The sequence below is a fragment of the Cebidichthys violaceus genome, unplaced genomic scaffold (genome assembly GCF_023349555.1).
Source record: "Cebidichthys violaceus isolate CVI_PGR_0920_01 unplaced genomic scaffold, fCebVio1.0.p SCAF_26, whole genome shotgun sequence".
NCBI classification, from domain to species: domain Eukaryota; kingdom Metazoa; phylum Chordata; class Actinopteri; order Perciformes; family Stichaeidae; genus Cebidichthys; species Cebidichthys violaceus.
In genome coordinates, this window is record NW_027176439.1 from 4,254,200 (window position 1) to 4,272,598 (window position 18,399).

The window sequence follows — 18,399 nt, forward strand, 5'->3', positions numbered from 1 at the left end:
GATAGATAATCCAATAATCCAACTATTATCCCAGTTGTGTGCCTGCATGTTGCATGTAACCCGCAACAAATCTGGTAAGCCTAATACTTAAGAGAAACCGTAGAAAAATTGTAAACATTTCCCAAAATGGGAAAATTGGGGGGCTAAAATGGCCCCAGAATGTCCGTCCAGGGGCCACATAGCGTGTTAGTTTGACCACGTCTTAACAGCTTCACAAGTGTTACACCTCTGCAGAGACTGTGTGGTTCTGGCTGTATACGTTGCGCTTCAACAGCTCTGTGCAGCGGTAAATATGTCACTTTCATTTTGGTATTTTTTTTTTTTTTAGAAGATCGTAAATTCCCTGCGGAACCATTCTTTGCCGGCCACTGCACCTACACGGACATGTTTTTCCGACACACTTGTTCAAAGACGCAACGTTTGAAATGGTAAATTTGACTGTGGACATTTTCAGCAGATATCTTATCTTAAAAATAACAGAACCGTTTAAGTAAATATCAACTAATACGGTGTTTTAAGACCTATTCGTTTGTTAGGAGCCAGGCGAGAAACTTCCTTGTGTTTGTAAGGAGAACGTGCTTATCTAGTTACAGTCAGGCTAACGGGCTAAGCTAGCTAGCAAACAGTAATGAATGGCGATTCCCGTGCCTCCTAAGAGTGAACGGTGTGGGTGAATGATTCTTCTTTTCTTGATGTTTCAGGCTGTTACTCTTCAAACAGATCTTGGAGAAATTAAAATCGAATTGTTTTGTGAGCGTGCACCGAGAACGTGTGAGGTAAGTGAACTAACTCTGGCTACGGTTAACGTTAGATCACACGCGCCAGCGCTTTGGCTGAAAGTTGCATTAAAGTTGTTATATTATAGAATATACAGTCTCTCTGTGGTGGAAGGAAGTGAGATATTTTACTAAAGTAAAAGTATCAAAAGATCAAAAAGTACTCATAATAAAAAATGGCCCATTTCAGAATAATGTGTGTTATATTATTGAATTATAATGATTGATACTTATGTGTAAGCATAACAATTTTTTTCAGCTGGGGATTATTTGATCTACTTTATGTACTGCAGGCTGGTCTAATCCATACAATTACATCATAGTTTATTACTTTTATATATATATATATATATATATATATATATATATATATATATATATATATATATATATATATATATATAGTAATCTGCCTCTGCGAAATAGCATCTAACTAAAGCTGTCAAAATACATGTAGCCGAGTGAAATGTACAATATTTACCCCCACAATGTAATAGATTTAAAGTATATAGAATCAATATGAAAATACTTCAGTATAATTTGAGGTACTTGTACTTCAGTACAGTACTTGGGTACATTCATCCCTGCAGTCTCTTTAATATTCCTTGTTTTTAAAGGATTTAACTTGTTCCTGTTTGCTTTAGTTTGAGTAGAAAATGTGTCACAGACAGATAATAATGCTTCTGTAAGTTATAAAGGCCTAAACAAGGATTCACACATCTTCTCCCCTACAAAGTGGTGGACTTTCCTAACGCATATATTCCACTATTTACAGAACTTTCTCGCTTTGTGTGCCAGTGGCTTCTACACTGGCTGTGTCTTCCACCGTAATATTAAAGGCTTCATGGTTCAAACCGGAGATCCTACAGGTATGGGATGCATCTGCTGCATATCGACACAATGAAATGGCAGAGTTCACATCCTCACTTGTTGTTCGTCATTCCCCGTATTTTGATTAAACCAATCAGGCACGGGCAAAGGAGGAACAAGTATATGGGGCCGCAAATATGAAGATGAGTTCAGTGAGCACCTAAAAGTGAGTACCTACTAGTTCGATCATGTTGGCCGATGTCGGCAAGAGGTTTTACCTAATATGTCATCTCTCTTCGGCATTGTAACTGTTGCTTTCTGTTATTTCAGCACAATGTAAGAGGAGTGGTCTCAATGGCAAACAATGGCCCCAACACAAATGGCTCCCAGTTTTTCTTCACATATGCCAAACAGCCCCACCTGGACATGAAGTACACGGTGTTTGGAAAGTACGCAACGTGTTTTGCACAGGTGTTGTGTGACCTGGAAATAACGATTGTTGGACATTTTTGACTTTTATTGAAGCAGCTGCCATCTTTCTCTCTTCCACGCGTAGGATCATCGACGGCCTGGAGACACTGGACGAACTGGAGAAACTTCCCGTCAATGAGAAGACGTTCCGACCGCTGACGGAAACCCGGATCAAGGACGTGACCATTCATGCCAATCCTTTTGCTGTATAGACAGTTTCCTCTTCAAATATGCAAATAGGGCTCTGATATTCCCAATAAGCCCATTGATGCAGTGTAAAGTACCTTGCCAAAGTTAAAGTAGATAACTTGTCAGAGGCTAGAAGTTAAGATAGAAAGCCCCCAAACATCAACAGTGATCATGAAATGATATAATGCTGAGCGGTCTTAACGAAATCACATTCTTGTACCAGCATTTTCTTATAAGTATGACCCAGAATTTAAATGGTGTTTCCAACAAAAAATACTCAATGTTTTAAATAAGTCAACGGTTTAATTTCTGTCCACGGAGTAGTGCAAGACTTTGCATCCTGAAGCAAAATTCATGTCTATGCTCTTTCAAATGTTTTAACTTGGGATGCTTATTGTTTTATAAAATGATTTGCATTGCAACTGAAGGTTAACTTTTTTCTGTTTATCTTCATAAATTCAGAGTTTAGTTCAAAAAGAACACACACCACGTTGTACACCACTGCTATACTCAGTCTGTCTTTTTTTTTTTTTTTGATAGGTAATGTAAATAAACTCTCAATGTTTTGTACGAAATAAAACGTTTGTAAATAATACATCTGTGTGCAAAAAAAAAAATTACTATTGTTAAATGTCACCACTTCCAAAGACCATGAAGCTCCAGGGTTAAGTTTGGAAGTCTAAACATGAAGCAGCGCTGTCAAAACCGGCGAGCACCTCCTACGTCATCACTAGTGGACGTAGCGTGTTTCGCTGGACGTAGCAAGTTCATAGAAACTAGCTGAAAAACCTCGCAGAAATGGCCTCAGCCGATGCATTTAAAGTAAGTCTACTTCATTATTATTACTTTAACCAACTTAACTTCAGTTCATCTTTTCACTGTGAGGTGCGGTACCTGCGTGCACACCTGATGGACACTGACGTGTGTGTGTGTGCGTGTGTGTGTGTGTGTTCCAGGTGTCTTCCCTGCGGGGTAAAGTGACCCTCATAACGGGTGCCAGCTCGGGCATCGGCGCGGGCACGAGCGTCCTGTTCGCCAAACTCGGAGCGCTGTTGGCTCTTAACGGACGCGACGTGGACAATCTGAAGAAAATAGCCAAACAGTGCACCGACTGTGGAGCAGCCGAGGTAACCGACTCTCGTGAAATATGAACTCGAGCACAAACATGTCGACGCCGTTCAATGCAGTCTTCTGTGGACCAAGAGAAGAGAGAGAGAGAGAGGATGACGATTCTACACTTTTAATGTTTTTATGAATGGAGTTTGGTGGTCAGCTTGTGTAAAGTTGCAATCAAGGGAATATTCGTCAAAATGCGGTGTTAAAAAGTCTGCTGTCAATATATTGTGCCGCAATGCATTGTTGGATGAGCACATCCACACGTGTTCAAAAGTGTAAATACATGTACACCATATAAAATGACCAGTTCTGACTGGCATACATGCAAACAATCTTACTTCATCATCCAAACATTACCAAAGTGATTTCTTCAGTATTGTGTGACTCTTATTTTGAAACTTAAAAAAAAAAAAATAAAATGCCATCACATTCCAAACATGTCTGTGTTTTATCAGCCTTTGCTCGTCCCTGGAGACCTCACCGACGAGGAGACGGTGAAGAAGACGGTGGAGCAAACCGTCGCTCACTTCGGCAGACTGGACGTCCTCGTTAACAGCGCCGGCATCCTGACCATGGGCAGCATAGAGACGACGGACCTGGATCAGTACGACAGGACCATGAACATCAATGTCAGGTAGGACGAAGGTGTATGAGTGCTCAACCTACTGTAGTACGGCGGATGACTCGCGTTCAAATGGAAGTTGGCTGAAGTTATATATGGAAATCGATAAATGATCTGTTTTTAGTGACAAGATAAATGGAGGTAATTTAAAGGGAATTAAGAAAAGAGTATTTTAGACTTTTATGGATGGACGTATTGACTCTGAACATTAATACAGAATTGCAGTTCAGAAGTGAAAAGTTGTGCTCCCCCACAGATTTCGCCATGATGTCATCACTTCATAAAATACTTCCCAAATGTTCGGACGCATCTGTCCTTTACAGCCTCGCGAGACTAGCAGCGATTACTTGATGTGTCGTGTTCATGTCTATTATTGATCATTTTAGTCACAACGTCCCCTTGACGCTCGTTTCGCTTTCCAGAACCGTTTACCACCTGACCCAGCTTTGTGTGCCCCACCTGATCAAGACCAAAGGCTCCATTGTCAACGTGTCCAGCGTCAACGGACAGAGATCAGTGGGTATTGCAGCCGGCCACACAGCCGCACAGTCGCACCCGCTGCGTGTCTTTGTCACTTGTAGTGCTTTCTCTCTGTAGTTCCCTGGTGTGCTGGCCTATTGCATGTCCAAGTCGGCCATCGATCAGTTCACACGTTGTACAGCGCTTGGTGAGTGAGCCGTCTTTCGCCGTATACTATGTTAAGCGCTGTAAAAAAAAAAAAAAAAAAAAATTCACAGTAAATAACATGAGTCCTCTTTTTATTTCAGAGCTGGCATCAAAGCAAGTCAGAGTGAACTCTGTCTGGTGAGGGTTTTAAAATTAAAAATTAAAAATTCCTGTATTTTTTTATTGTGTTCAGTAATTGACCTCATTCATAATTTTTTGATGTATGCAATTAGCTAACACACATCCCATGCATTTCTGATTTAAAAAAAAAAAAAAGCATTGATATCAGTTGTTTTTGTTGGAAATGAATTCCATTGATGCACCGTATGTTGTGTCTCCTGCTCCTGCTGCACGTCTTCAGCCCCGGTGTGATCGTCACAGAGGTCCACAAGAGAGCAGGACTAGACGAGGACCAGTATGCCCAGGTAACGCATATATATATCCCTTCAGAGGTTCTGTCATCTGATGGCACAGGAGACAATATCGCGTGAGCCAGTATGTATCTAAGTAACACTGCGTCTGTCAATCTTTTTCCTTCACCATCCAGTTTCTTGCTAAGTGCAAGCAGACCCATGCCCTGGGTCGACCAGGGGAGGTGGAGGAAGTGGCCCACAGCATCGCCTTCCTGGCGTCCGACGCCGCCAGCTTCATTACTGGAGTGAACCTCCCCATAGACGGGGGCCGCCACGCCATGTGCCCAAGATAAGATGCAGCAGTCTGCTAATACAGTTCTTTCAACCTCCGAGTCTGCCTCTGTTTTCCTTTTCTTTCTTTTTTTTTGTAGTTTCCACTAAAAACCGATCGGTGAAAAACAGAAAGGCATTACTTCAAGGACACAATTCTTCTCCATGTTTACAACGGTGGCTGTCAGGATTTGACAGTTCCAGGTGTGAAATGAATATTAGGAAGCTAAAACACATTTAAACTGGCAGTTTAAATGCATGTTATTTGCTCACTTTGCGAAGAACTTTTCCTTTTTTTTTTTTTTTTGGAATGAAAAGAAAATGAAAGCTGCTTATCAACAAAGGTTTCAGACTTTTATTGAATTACCTGTTGAGTCATTAGACTTCATTCACGCAGCATGAAGACTAAACACTGTGAGCTCGCTTGTGTTGTGTAAGAAATCCTCTGAGTTTAGAGATTGGCGGGACCAAATCTCCATTGCTGCACCTTGAGTGACAAATGCATAAACAGTAAATAATACAGACGGTAACGTCCTGAAATACAGATCGTACAATCCTCTGAATGACTCATGAAATATGACATTGATGCCTGGTTTTGAACAGGAAAGCCAACCACAATTTAAATAAAATTTAAATAGAATCCACTGTAGATAGTAAAGGTTGCATAATTATAGACATTTTGACAGATACAAAAACTTAACTTATAGTGTCAGACAGTACAAAGAATATTGAAAACGTGAAAATAATACCGTGAAAATATAATTTAACGAATTTGTCCTGCGTGTATATTTTACAATCTTCCCTTCTTTTTTTTTTGGGTAAAGCACAGATCTAGTTTTCGCTGAGAGTTTAGTGTCAACGGTTGCAGCACCAGGCGTCTCCTCCGTGTCCTCGGGTAACGTCTTTGTTTGCGGCGCAGCGCGAGGTAGCATCGTGACGCACTTTTCTCGGGGGTCACACCGGGGGGGGGAGAGCTTCCGCGCATTTTCAACACGGAGAGCGCCGCACAGCAGTTGATCGCGTAAGAACATCTGTATGAACGCGGGGCGGGGCCTCTCTGCACCGGAACAGCTGTTAGAAGCTCAAGAGGACTTACCTGTGTCTGAGCCACACTGCATACCTGAATGAGTGATGATGTGTTTATAATGCATATGTGGAAAAATAACTATTGCACTTTATATTACAATATACAGTACATATACATGTATAAATAATACTTAGACATTAAAATAGGAATTATCGCATTCGCAGATGGAACCGTCCCATATTTCTGTACAGATCTCTTTAAAAAAAAACGTAGGTTTTTTTTGCTATATCGGGTCACAGCCCGTGAAGAAAATATGATACAACATAGGGTGAGACGTCCATATTACTTTCTTCCATAAAGGGGCATTCAGGTGTATCACACAAACGAGTCTCTGAAAAAAAAAAAAGAAGCTTATTGTTTTCCATAGGCTGATTAGTGCTAGAAGTCTTATCTCTGCATTTTCAACGGGCCTCCTGTCTGCGGTGCCCCCCCCCCCCCCCCCCCCTCCTGTTTCTGCAGTCCAAGCATATTTCGGGGGGAGAAAATGGTGGTCTGTTGTCCTGGAAACCACTGAAGCATTAGTCTCCCCTGTCCACCTTCCTCCCCGCCGTCCCTCCGTTGAGTATTTCCCGGCCCTCTCCACAGGGGGGGGGCCTATAAGAAGCACACAGGTCCAACCTCGAGGTGGAAGCGTTGGCCCCGTTCTCTGGTCGCCAGGTTGTACACGTCCACGATGGGGAGTAAGTTTGGGTCCTGGGTCTGGAAGATGAAGTGGGTCTGATGCCAGCGGCCATCTTTGATCTGAAAGTGAAGGTGGTGCTAGGTCACAGGATGTGAAGACGGATAGTTTTTCAACAGTATATAAGTTTTAAAGAATTGGTTTTGAAAATGTTTCACGAGGAAGGAAACGCCTTTCATTCATTTGTAAGACCTCCAGGATACACACACAAGTGCGTTTTGTAGCAGCGCTCACCCAGCAGTCGTCCCGGGGGATGAGCGGCTCTAGGAGGTCGCCGGCCTGGATCTCCTCCCCCGTCCACGCCTTGAAGCTCACGGCCCTGGATGACGGCTGCAGGGAGGGTCCCGCTGCCCACACGGGTGTGTTGAGGCAGTGAACGGTGATGTGCTGCACGGCCTCGGTGCTCAAAAGGTGGATGAAGTTCATCTGGATACGACCCACGCCCATCTCCAACTGTAAAGCAAGAATTTGTGTTTCTCAAATAATCCTAATTTTGGAAAATAGGCTCAATTCCTGAAAAAAAATCCTGATGTAAACAATAACAGGACTCAGCTGGTGGAAAGTCTACGTAATAAAAGTATCATTTTAGTTTTTAATTTATAAGACACCAATGTGTTTGTGATCTTGTGCGTTCTGATGATTAATTGCTAAACGTTACGGCTGAAGAGTAACTCCCGAACATTAATATCCTAGATGTTTGCTTTGCCAACTAAGCGTGACTTTGATAGTGACTTGGCCAACGGGACTAAATGGGAAGCCTTAAGATTCATTGCCAAGAATTTATCAAAAAAAAAAAAAAAAGAGCTACAGTTTATAGTACAGGGAGAGAAAAGTGTAAACAAACTCCTGAAGCGATCTCGTCTTCGTTATACCAGTTTACATTCCACCGCGTTTCGTCTCGCCGAAAGCAAATGGCCAAATATAGACGTGATCCAGACCTTGGATACCGTGATCGGTTTCAGGCAGGTCTGTCCACCGGCAGTGAAGTTGCACGTCACCTCAATGGTGTCGGCGGCACAGCCGAGGTTCGGATCGATCCAGTGAGTGCCTGTCACAGAGGAAACGGCGCTTAGAGCAAGAACGGGACGTGTGCACAGAAAGGACAGTTGGAGCGTCTCCTCACCGTCGCGCATCTTCTGTTCGCAGCTCTGGAGGTCTCGGCAGATCCGTGCCGGGTTGTCGCGGGTTCCCAGCGGGTTCTTCAGACTCTGGATCAGAGTGCCGAGGTGCTGCAAGGTCTTGAAGATCTCCGTGCCCTGGTCCAACATGACGAGGTCCATGCTCGGATGGTTCTGCTTTCGGACATGAACGTTGGCGCGATTGAATTGTGATTTTCTATTATGATTTTTTATCTGTTATTAGATCAGAAAACCTTTTTTTTTGACGGACTCATTCATATTAATAATACCCATTCGGACCCCAACAGTCAACAGTCAGTGAGCACAGCGTTCCTCAGAACTAACCTCGGGCCTCAGTGCAGCGTGAGAGTCGATGATGACTTGAAAGGCGGCACCAAGAGCCTCATTCCTCTGCCAAAGAAGAAAGAAAGGCGATCAGGTAACCACAGCAACGCCTCGAATGTGACTTTTTACTCATTTTATTATGACATACTATGAATTTCAAGTGACATTTGAATTGCATACTATACTTTATTATGACTTTATGAAATACTATACTTTGACTCTTAATGACATATTATATTATGACTTTTTATGACATACTATACTATTCCACTTCCATTACATTTTAATGTATACTATACTATGACTTTTTATGATATACCTTATTATGACATTTTATGACATGCTAAACTAAGATTTGTTATGACAAACTTTACTATGATTTTTCTGACTTAAAAATGAAGTCATAACTCATTATGACTTCTTTTATGACATACTCTACTTTGACATTTTATGACATACTATACTATGACTTTTGAATGCCTTTTCATGGAATGCTGTACTATGATTTTTCATGACATTCATTCAGTGTGGCTTTGTGGAACAAGGCAGGAATACTGCCTGTGCCAAAGCACACTGACTGTAATCCTGCGGGCTTATTGTTGGAACGCTGATTCAGCATTCCATTGTTCTTCGAATCTTTATTCCGACTTCTATTTCTTCCGTCCCCCTTTTTTTTTTAAACTCTTCTTCTCCTTCATATCTTAAGCTACAGAAACCGTTCCAATATCAAAATGTTCAGATTTTTCAGCTCATGTGTACTATTTCTCATCATATTTCTAATCTTTCAACCTTTTGAATTATTAAGCTTTTTGCAACCTATTTTTTGAATGGGATGTCTAAGGAGAATATTTTTAAATCCTCTTAAACTTGTTCAACTTTCAAATCCTTCTACTTCCTCATACTTTCAGCCACAGACACCATTTAAACTTTCAAATGTTGAGAAAACCCTGATCAATGATTGTATGTTATAATCATTTTGATATCTTTTACACTTTTTGAACTGTAGCAATTTTGCTTTTATGTGTTTTTCAGTCCTTTTCTGCTTTTATAATGGGTGTGTATTGCGCAGCTTAGAGTGCGTGATGTCACCGCTAGAGTGAAGAGGAGCCTGAGATTCCTGTGAACAAAATATTTGTCTTTTGCGACTGACTCCTCAATTTTCACTCTTCATGCATTATTTTTGGATGGAAACGTAGCTAATCTTGTCCTTGTCGTAGACATATGACTGTGGAATCCCACAGATTTACACATTTGGCACAAAAGCCTTTACTTGAGAGGAAAACCAACTTTCTCCTCCATAGACCCCAATGTTAAAACGTACTTCAAAAAAGTCTTGCACAGACAATCGTACCCCATTTCTAAATCGCCATTGAAGCCACTTTTTTTTACACTACAGACACAATTTTCGCATGATCTGTTCTTCAAGTCATCCTTGCGCTCCAGTATTAATATTGGAGCAATAGGGGCTATGGTTATGGTGTTTTGGGGTTTTGTTTGACAGGTGTTTTCCAGTCTTTTCTGATGAAAAGGCTGCGAAGCTCACAGGTGTTCGTGCTTGAGCTAATTACTGATGTTTATAAAGACACAGACTCACAGACACAAGTCTCACTCTATCTCTCTGTGTGTGTGTGTGTGTGTCTCTCTCATACAGTCATTCAGGTATTAGAGACTTTTAGAGCTTCAGCTTTCAGCTTTCAGCATTCCAACGCATTTTCAGCAGGAAATGCATTTTCTAGTTCTTATTCTCCATCTTCCACATCCCAAAAAGCTTGGAAATGTTGTGCTGGTCGCAACAAAGTGTCTATGGAATCCAACGGACTTACACATTTGGCTCAAACAGCCGCAAAGCGACATGAACTCCAACCGACTGCTCCATTAGACTCCATGTTAAATCAGAAAAGTAATTTCGCAAAGAAGGCACCAGTTTTGTACATTGCGCTGGAGCTCACATTTTTAAAACCACAAACATAAAAACCACCCTAGGGCGTTCGGCAGAGTCTTATCTCTCTCATGGTCCAGTTATTTTATTGATTGGACTCATGGTTTTGGAATAAAGTGCATTTGTTTGACCGGTGTTTCCCAGTGTTTTCTCATTAAAAGGCTGCCAGGCTCACAGGTGTTCTTAATTCAGCTAATTACTGATGTTTATAAACACAGACTCACAGTCTGTCTGTCTGTCTCTCTCTCTACACACTCAGTCCATCTATCTGTCTGTCTGCCTGTCTGTCTCTCTCTCCCAATCACTCAATCCATCTAACTAGCTCACATTGTTAACACCACAAACATAAAAACCACATCAGAGCGTTCAGTCTTGTCTCTCTCATGGTGCCCATATTTTATTGATTGGACTCATGGTTTTGGTATAAAGTGTGTATGTTTGAATGGTGGTTTTGTTGGAAATCCCTGTTTACTCTAATCTCTCATAATTAGTCTCTAACATATGGGGTCAGATCAGTCTCAATAATTGCAAATGCAAACAGAAGGATTCACAAATGCAAACAGAAAGATTCACAAACGTGCACAGAACAGTTCACAAATATATTCAATTTACAAATGCACACAGAAGGACTCGAAATGCACGCAGAACAAATATATTTCTGCATTAGTATGTATTTGTGTGTGGATGTTTTTTATTTGTTTGTGGATTTGTTTGTGGATCTCTTCACATTTTGAGACTCCCCTGCCTGGCCGGATTCACAAATACGTTTTTTTCAACATGGACCTATCTGTAGCCAATCAGATGTCAGCCTCATTTTCAACCAATCACATGAGCGCAGCTCCCCCCTCCCCTCCCCACGAGGCTGCCAGTTGTGTTCACACCGAACGCAGGGCGAATTATTCGCGCAACGAGATTACATACAAAGTCTTTGCACAGACGCGATGAGACTGCAGTGACGCGAATTTGGGGCGACGCGTTTGGGGCGACGCGTTTGGAGCGACGCGTTTGAGGCGGCGCGTTTGGGGCGATGTTCCTCCTGTCATCACTGACGTCCTGTTGTTGTTGAATCAGGAAGTACAAACTGTAGCCGTCTGTGTTCACCCAGAGCTCTACGCAGGACGTGCGGTCAGGGTGTGATGATGAAATGTAAAAAACAAATAATGCTAAAATAAAATAAATATTAATATTTCTCTACTGATCTGCGCTATAAATGTAATTTCTGTATTATTCCAAACATTTTTATAATCAAAATTGCTGAATTAGAGCATGTCCTGTTCAAACAAAGAGGAGACAGTGAGGTGAGGCAGTGACCAGCTGTTCCTCACCTCAGACTGTGAATCCCTCACTAACTGGGTTGAGCGCGTGCCTTTTGCTGTCTCATTCCTGCACACACTGTAATATCTGTAGACACTTTCATTATATGTCCTTTCTTCCCATATAATAGGTACTGTATTTCACGTCTGTGTAGAACATATTTAGTGTTGCTGATCTGACATTGTGAAAAAGCACAGAGAGGCAAACACTACCTCTGCCTCAATGAAGGGCGTGCGAGAGCCCACGGGTCGGGTTTATCGCGTCAATTAACACAGAGCAGATCGACCCAGGCAGGAAGTCAGACACCGATAAGGGATAGAGCATCCGGTAAGTTTTCAAAATAAAAGCGTCAGCTTCAACTTGGTTAAACTTTTTCAAGAGTATGAATCTAAAATGCAGAAAAGAGAGAAGCGTTATCTCAATCGAACCTCAACGATACAACCGGTAACATTGGCGTGTATATATATATATATATATATATATATATATATATATATATATATATATATATATATATATATATATTGTGACGTCTTCGGGCAGTAGAAGCCACACTGTCAAAATTTCTTGCGAAATTTTCTAGTTATGACATACAATACTATGCATTTTATGACTTACTATACATGATGGACATTAAAGAGAAAGATACTTACAAGTGAGAGTGAGGAACTGGGAAGACCCTGAAAAGCAAAGAGGAAGGCCTTCAGTATATCCACCATGTATACTGACACACTTCTGTTGTTCATCTTGTTTAAACGTTTGTAGAAACAACCACTCTGTGTATTGTACAGTGTATATTGTAATTACTTCTATAAATCTTATTCTCCACTGTGTGTGTGTGTGTGTGCGGTGGGTTCTGCCACTCCCATCCAATATGCAGATATGCACAAAAACAATTATGAATGCACAGGAAATGAGGCATGAACGGACAGGAAATAAAGCATGTCAAATGCAGATCAGGGGAGCCGCTGGCTAACATCTGCTTGAATCAGATCACAGTGGATGAAAAACTGGGTCTGTAACCAGTCATTGGTTATTCTCCCAATAACACACATCATAAGCTCGCAGTTTAACTCGGGCGTTCATGCACAAATTAGATTTTCCTCTTCATATGATTTTGCAGCAGAATAGATGTCGCACCCACAGCCAAGTACTTATCTTTCAACCCATTTCAACCAAACTTAATTCTCTTCTTTTTTTCCACGTGTTAAACCGCTGAAATCGAGACCGAATTACATAAAAGGAGAATTTTGACATTAAAATAAAAAAACTTACTGGTGGTCCAGGTGGTCCACGAGGGCCACGAAATCCCTGAAAGATTGCAACACCACATTAGCCATCTTCTTATTATTATTTTACAACTTGGATTTTATGGAAGATGATGAAGCAGGTAATTGATTTCGTCTAGCACTGAGCAGACTACCGGCCCGTGCAAAGAATAGTGATTTAGCTACAGGGGTGAATAATTACTCACCCTTGGTCCTTGCAAACCCTGTAAGAAACAAAAGAAAAAAGTAATCAATATTCACAAGTGAACAATCCCACAATACCACAATACCAGATTGTAGCTACAGTTTTGTTGAATTGCATTCTTGCTTCTTTTGTAGGACTCAGAAACGGTATTTCTACACGCAGCAAACCCTAATTTGACAAAGCGAACTCATACGTGAATGTTTGGCATTTTGGGAGCGAGCTTGTAAAATATACTTCAAAAGCTTGAGATGCAGCATGCAGCTAACATGTATCACCCTGGCAGGAATCTCCACAGCAGCTAAGTGTCACTGTGAGTGTAAAGAACAAAACACTGGAGCACAATAGGAAACGAAAAGTGCTGAGGGGCAAAGGGGGCCGAGCGGTGCGCCGTCTCCATACTAAGTATCCTATTCTCAAAGTACAGACAAAATGATTCATCAAAACATCACCACGCACCGTCTCCCCCCGACTTCCTTTGTCACCCGTGGGTCCCTGATGGAGAGAAAGGAGACAGAGGATCACTCCATCACTGCCAAAACAGCAGAGAGAAGTCACACAAAGCTTGGCAGATGGGATGAGATATGAGGTACGTACAGGATGACCGCTGGGGCCAATGATGCCAACGGGGCCCAAAGCTCCCTCCACACCCTGGAAAGCAGAAGCATGTTTGTGACTGACGACACCATGTGATGGAGTGTCTTATGAGGCGCTGTTTATTTTTCATGGGAAGTGTGCAGTTTGTGAGAGTTCAGTGCACTGGTATTGGCTGAGAGACTGCACAGAGTTACCAAAAGTACCATTAATCTTCATCTTACCAACAAACCGCGTGGTCCTTTCGGTCCCTGTATCCCCGCTGGGCCAATGTCTCCCAGGGGTCCCTAGAAAAACAAATATTTATAGTTTATAACTGTAGATATGGTAAGTCTAAAGGTTAAACCCATGTTGAATTTTCCATGACCTCTGTTGACAAGAAGCAGGATTTATTACGTTGACAAATTTCTCTGCGGTTAGCGAATGACAAAAACAACCGAGACGTCTTAACCTACAGTTCCTCTAATGGCCACTAGGTGGTGGCTCTGAGAAAAAGCACTCTTATTTTCAGACTAATTGCTAATGCTAATTGCAGCAGTCTGCATTATACTCATACTAACTGCCACATTGTACTATTTTTACAGTTAGCATACAGAATCTTACAGTAATTTCCCATTTTGCACTAAAAGTAAACACAACACTTTGATGGACTTTCGGTCCAAATCGAACTTTGGCCGCCAAATAAACTTCACGGAGAGAAAAAGCACTTTCCTTTCAAACACACTATCTGTTTGTTTTCTGAGGTTTTTACTGGAGTTATTATTCTGTACAAATGCATTTTAATTGATTGCGGCTGTTATCAGGTTGTCCGTTTCATGTGCGCATTGCAGTGTTGATTAAAAGCGCACTCTAGATTTAGAACGCCAAGACTTAAACAATGGCTGCGTCCCCAATACCAACACTACCAAACTATTTATTATGCCGGGAAAAATATGTTGTATGTCCTTGAACATGTCAAATAATAGAAAATAACAGGAAGTCCTACTGCATCCACTCGCATTTTCAGACCCACAATAATTTGCGCAGCCGAAGATAACATGTTACATCGACTGAGCATCAAAGTTCAAGGCGCAATGCTACAACAAAGTAGTGCCATTAGTATGCACACTGCATTCAGCACCACATACATTGTAAGGACAGTTTGTGATTTGGAACGCAGCCAATGTATTTTTTTGAGTATCCTTAATGTTGGCGCTTTGCGAGCGCTTGCGTTGAAGAAGCATGTATTATGGAATTTGAACATACTTTTTCAGACTCGAGGCTTCAGCTTCTCTATTAGATTTTGTTTTCCACAAGACTAGACCTGCAAAAAAACACCATCAATATAGATTCCTCTATGGCTATTTTATATCTAATCAATCAACCGCGTTTCAAGAACAAAAAGAAACTAAAAATCATTCAATCTATAAACACATTACCGACAAAACAAACAAAAATCTCACACAAAATCGCCGCTTCACTCATCCCTCCTCACCTCCTCCAAGGCTGCCCTGTAAACCCAAAAGCCCCGAAACTGCGGCGATGTTTTATGTGGTGCGATAGCTCCTATATTAATCCACCGGCATACAAAAAAGCGTTCTGTTAGGGCATATTATGAAAGATGTAACATTTTCATACGCCACTGCAAACAGCTACCTCGCTGCTTAACGACACATGCGCTACCGGCTTTAATCTATTCTAATAAAGCTGTAAAAAGAAATGGTTTGCAGCACAGTGCTTTTATCGTAATAGCGCCGTAATAAAGATACACATCTCAAGTTTGATTAATGTAATGATTACAAGTGGACAAGTTTAATAAAGCACTAGGGTAAACAGCTTCATCTCTTATCTAGAATAGGGTCAATATTGTTGCATTTGCAGCCTTTGGACATCACTCCAGGACTTGAGATGTTTGGTTTCAGAGCCTGCACTTTTATCTGATGACTTAACTCCGATTATCCATACTCATTGCTCCTGAGTTAGAGCAATTACAGTAAACTCCACTGAACAACTAACACAAAAGCTCATCTGCGTCGCACTCCTGTTCAACTCCCGCAGTAGGAAAGTATCCACGATCGCCCTCGGGGGTTTCATATTAAAGAGCCAGACTCCAGGAAAGGCCTGTTCTGTTTCTTCAGCTGGCAATAATCTATAGTGCAGCAGCGCTGTAAGTAAAGCAGACGTATGGCGTAGCAGATGTCATCCTGAGGCATGTTACAGTAATACATAACAGCTTTCGTATCAATTTTTCACCGAAGACAAGATAATGTAATGTAACCTCCAGACAATTTCAAAACCTCAAACTTCACAAAAGCACTTCAACCAAAATGTGAGTTATACCCAGAAATTGCTTTTGGGTCATTCAGATTCATATCACCATCAACAACTTTGTTCACACTGGGAAACTTTACAGGTCTGATTGACCTGAAGTTCGTCACTGTGGTTGCGAGTGGAGCTTAAATGGTGCGCATACCTTCGGTCCAAACAGACCCAGCACCCCTGGGAATCCTCGGTCACCGGTATCCCCCTGAGAAAGTACGATAATCATTACTGAACCAGCAGAAAAAAAAGTTGGCGCGCAAAAGGAAATTTAAGTTATTTCACAAATCAGTGCTCACCGGCTGCCCTTCAGGACCCTGCTCTCCGCGTTGTCCCGGGAATCCCATCCCGCCGATAGAACCTTTTTTCCCTGAAGTGCCAGTTTGGCCTGGAAGACCCCTCTCACCCTGGACAACAGACACAACACACACACACACACACACACACATCGAACATCGTCCCCACCAAGTGACCTCTAAACAGACACCGGAGTGACCGGTGTAAGCCTCCGGTGCTAGCGACAAGCTCGTGGTCCCTCACTGGCTTCCCACCACGCTGATCCGCAACACATGACCAGATCATAATGCAACTATCATTCCCTAACCTAATACGAACAAATAAAAGCCTCTCTATGTTTCTCACTGTGTATGCTTATGTAACTTTAATGTTGCATTGGCGAGGCCATGAAAACTAAGATTACAGCCAACTTGTTAATATTTGCGACACTTACTTTCTGCAATTGTTGCCGCGGAAATGAGGTCGATAGAAATATTGGCGGCATTGGAGATTAGAAAACAGTCTCAAGCATAAAGACGGCACGGCGGCGCCAAGGAAGCCCGACCTTGCAGATTACAGCAGAGTTGGCAATTTCCACTTGATATTGGCAATAAAAATGCCTATACAAAAAAAAAAAGCTTGAGCTATAGCTTAACATTAAGTTCTTTGTGAATAAGATCAAGACTTTGCACAATAAGCTCAAGCAACTAAAATGCACAAATCGTCCACCCATCATTCCCACCTTTGGTCCAAAGGAGCCTTGACTTCCAGGAAGCCCCGTCTCACCGGTCGAGCCCTGCTGCCCAGGTCTGCCAGGCGAGCCCACTTCTCCATCTTCTCCTTGCTCCCCCTTAACACAGACGGACTCAAGGTTCATTGATTATCACGTATTGTTTGGTGAGCATTCTCTTCATTCCTTGGAAAGGTGAACCGCTGACAGCGTCCTCTCACCTCGACTCCTTTGGTTCCGTCTTTACCAGGCGGTCCGTCCGTGCCGGACAGGCCCTCAAGCCCCTCCCTGCCCACAACTCCCCGTGGGCCAAGAGGACCCTCAGGACCCTTAGGAAGACAATCGGAAATGCTTATGCCAAAGCTTGCATTGGTTTTCAATATGAAGCTCCACTGTGAGTTATGTCTGATTATATAGTGAGAACCGTATCAGACTCACTGGTGGTCCTTTGGTCCCAGACGCACCTCTCGCCCCTGATTTTCCTTTCTGACCCTGGAGTATTGAGAGTTCACGTTCCACAGTTCTTACATGGCAGTAAATACAGTCCGCTAATATTGCGTTAAGTAATTGAGTTTTCTAAAAACAAAACCATGCCACCGTATGTCTGTCCTTACTTGGTCACCTTTGGATCCTTTCAGGCCCGGTTGTCCCTTTGGCCCAGAGTGTCCCTAAAATGATCGTCACCGTTTGATTTGAAATATGGACAATATGGACACAATGTCTATAAATCTTTTACATTTTAAGAGATATGAATAAGAAACTTACAGGAAGCCCTGAGGCACCAGCTTCGCCTCTCCTTCCATCAACGCCTATTTGACCCTGAAATAAATAAGTGTCTGCGAGTCAATGGACAGAAATCACCTGAATTCACCTGAATTCAATACATTTTAATAGTTCACTTACAATGTGTCCATGATCACCTGGCTCTCCTCTCTCTCCTCTGTTTCCAGGAGGACCCTGGGTTCATATGGGAACAAATGAATGAAACAATCCAGACCACCACTAACAAATGACACAGGAAGAAACAAAACAGGTTTATGTAAGAAACTCACTCTGTCACCTTGGGGACCCGCCGGACCTTCTACCTTGCTGTCGTCTCCCTGCTCCCCCTAAACAAGCAACAACCACACTCAACGGAATTCTCCTCAAACCCAATGATTTGTGCAAAAAGAATCAATGCATGTTTTGTTTGAAAGAGCACAACAAAAAGGAAACG

At 42.1% G+C, this 18,399-nt stretch overlaps 3 protein-coding genes across 3 annotated transcripts in view; 2 read left to right on the forward strand and 1 right to left on the reverse strand.

Annotated features, from left to right (window-relative positions):
* Positions 1 to 321: 321 nt before the first annotated feature.
* ppil3 (peptidylprolyl isomerase (cyclophilin)-like 3) lies at positions 322 to 2,841 on the forward strand. The gene is made up of 6 exons (XM_068720915.1): positions 322 to 428; positions 702 to 776; positions 1,552 to 1,645; positions 1,745 to 1,812; positions 1,917 to 2,035; positions 2,143 to 2,841. The coding sequence occupies exons 1-6, from the start codon at positions 426 to 428 to the stop codon at positions 2,267 to 2,269; spliced, it is 486 nt and encodes a 161-aa protein (XP_068577016.1). The 5' UTR covers positions 322 to 425; the 3' UTR covers positions 2,270 to 2,841.
* Positions 2,842 to 2,984: 143 nt separating this feature from the next.
* On the forward strand, positions 2,985 to 5,395 carry zgc:101858 (uncharacterized protein LOC449555 homolog). Its single transcript, XM_068720753.1, has 8 exons — positions 2,985 to 3,068; positions 3,203 to 3,373; positions 3,818 to 3,996; positions 4,407 to 4,500; positions 4,582 to 4,651; positions 4,752 to 4,788; positions 5,012 to 5,075; positions 5,198 to 5,395. The coding sequence occupies exons 1-8, from the start codon at positions 3,045 to 3,047 to the stop codon at positions 5,354 to 5,356; spliced, it is 798 nt and encodes a 265-aa protein (XP_068576854.1). The 5' UTR covers positions 2,985 to 3,044; the 3' UTR covers positions 5,357 to 5,395.
* Positions 5,396 to 6,852: 1,457 nt separating this feature from the next.
* The window catches only part of col27a1b (collagen, type XXVII, alpha 1b), a 42,949-nt gene continuing 31,402 nt past the window's right edge, over positions 6,853 to 18,399 (reverse strand). The window contains exons 36-55 of the mRNA XM_068720684.1: positions 18,236 to 18,292; positions 18,087 to 18,140; positions 17,949 to 18,002; positions 17,798 to 17,851; positions 17,622 to 17,675; positions 17,405 to 17,512; positions 17,196 to 17,303; positions 16,477 to 16,584; positions 16,332 to 16,385; positions 14,104 to 14,166; positions 13,883 to 13,936; positions 13,745 to 13,780; positions 13,290 to 13,307; positions 13,091 to 13,126; positions 12,469 to 12,495; positions 8,563 to 8,628; positions 8,223 to 8,391; positions 8,038 to 8,147; positions 7,334 to 7,552; positions 6,853 to 7,161 (exon numbers count right to left, since the gene is read on the reverse strand). Coding sequence (XP_068576785.1) covers positions 7,015 to 7,161; positions 7,334 to 7,552; positions 8,038 to 8,147; positions 8,223 to 8,391; positions 8,563 to 8,628; positions 12,469 to 12,495; positions 13,091 to 13,126; positions 13,290 to 13,307; positions 13,745 to 13,780; positions 13,883 to 13,936; positions 14,104 to 14,166; positions 16,332 to 16,385; positions 16,477 to 16,584; positions 17,196 to 17,303; positions 17,405 to 17,512; positions 17,622 to 17,675; positions 17,798 to 17,851; positions 17,949 to 18,002; positions 18,087 to 18,140; positions 18,236 to 18,292 — 1,596 coding nt within the window. The 3' untranslated portion in view covers positions 6,853 to 7,014. The remainder of the gene's footprint in view (positions 7,162 to 7,333; positions 7,553 to 8,037; positions 8,148 to 8,222; positions 8,392 to 8,562; positions 8,629 to 12,468; positions 12,496 to 13,090; positions 13,127 to 13,289; positions 13,308 to 13,744; positions 13,781 to 13,882; positions 13,937 to 14,103; positions 14,167 to 16,331; positions 16,386 to 16,476; positions 16,585 to 17,195; positions 17,304 to 17,404; positions 17,513 to 17,621; positions 17,676 to 17,797; positions 17,852 to 17,948; positions 18,003 to 18,086; positions 18,141 to 18,235; positions 18,293 to 18,399) is intronic.

What these genes read in the sequence shown, in the direction of transcription:
- zgc:101858 (XM_068720753.1), top strand. Translation starts at nt 3,045, where the DNA reads ATGGCCTCAGCCGATGCATTTAAA. An exon ending in GCGTCAACGGACAGAGATCA is followed by an intron (nt 4,501 to 4,581) that starts GTGGGTATTGCA and finishes TTCTCTCTGTAG; the next exon opens with TTCCCTGGTGTGCTGGCCTA. An exon ending in ACGAGGACCAGTATGCCCAG is followed by an intron (nt 5,076 to 5,197) that starts GTAACGCATATA and finishes TTCACCATCCAG; the next exon opens with TTTCTTGCTAAGTGCAAGCA.
- ppil3 (XM_068720915.1), top strand. An exon ending in GTGCACCGAGAACGTGTGAG is followed by an intron (nt 777 to 1,551) that starts GTAAGTGAACTA and finishes CACTATTTACAG; the next exon opens with AACTTTCTCGCTTTGTGTGC. An exon ending in AAGTACACGGTGTTTGGAAA is followed by an intron (nt 2,036 to 2,142) that starts GTACGCAACGTG and finishes TTCCACGCGTAG; the next exon opens with GATCATCGACGGCCTGGAGA.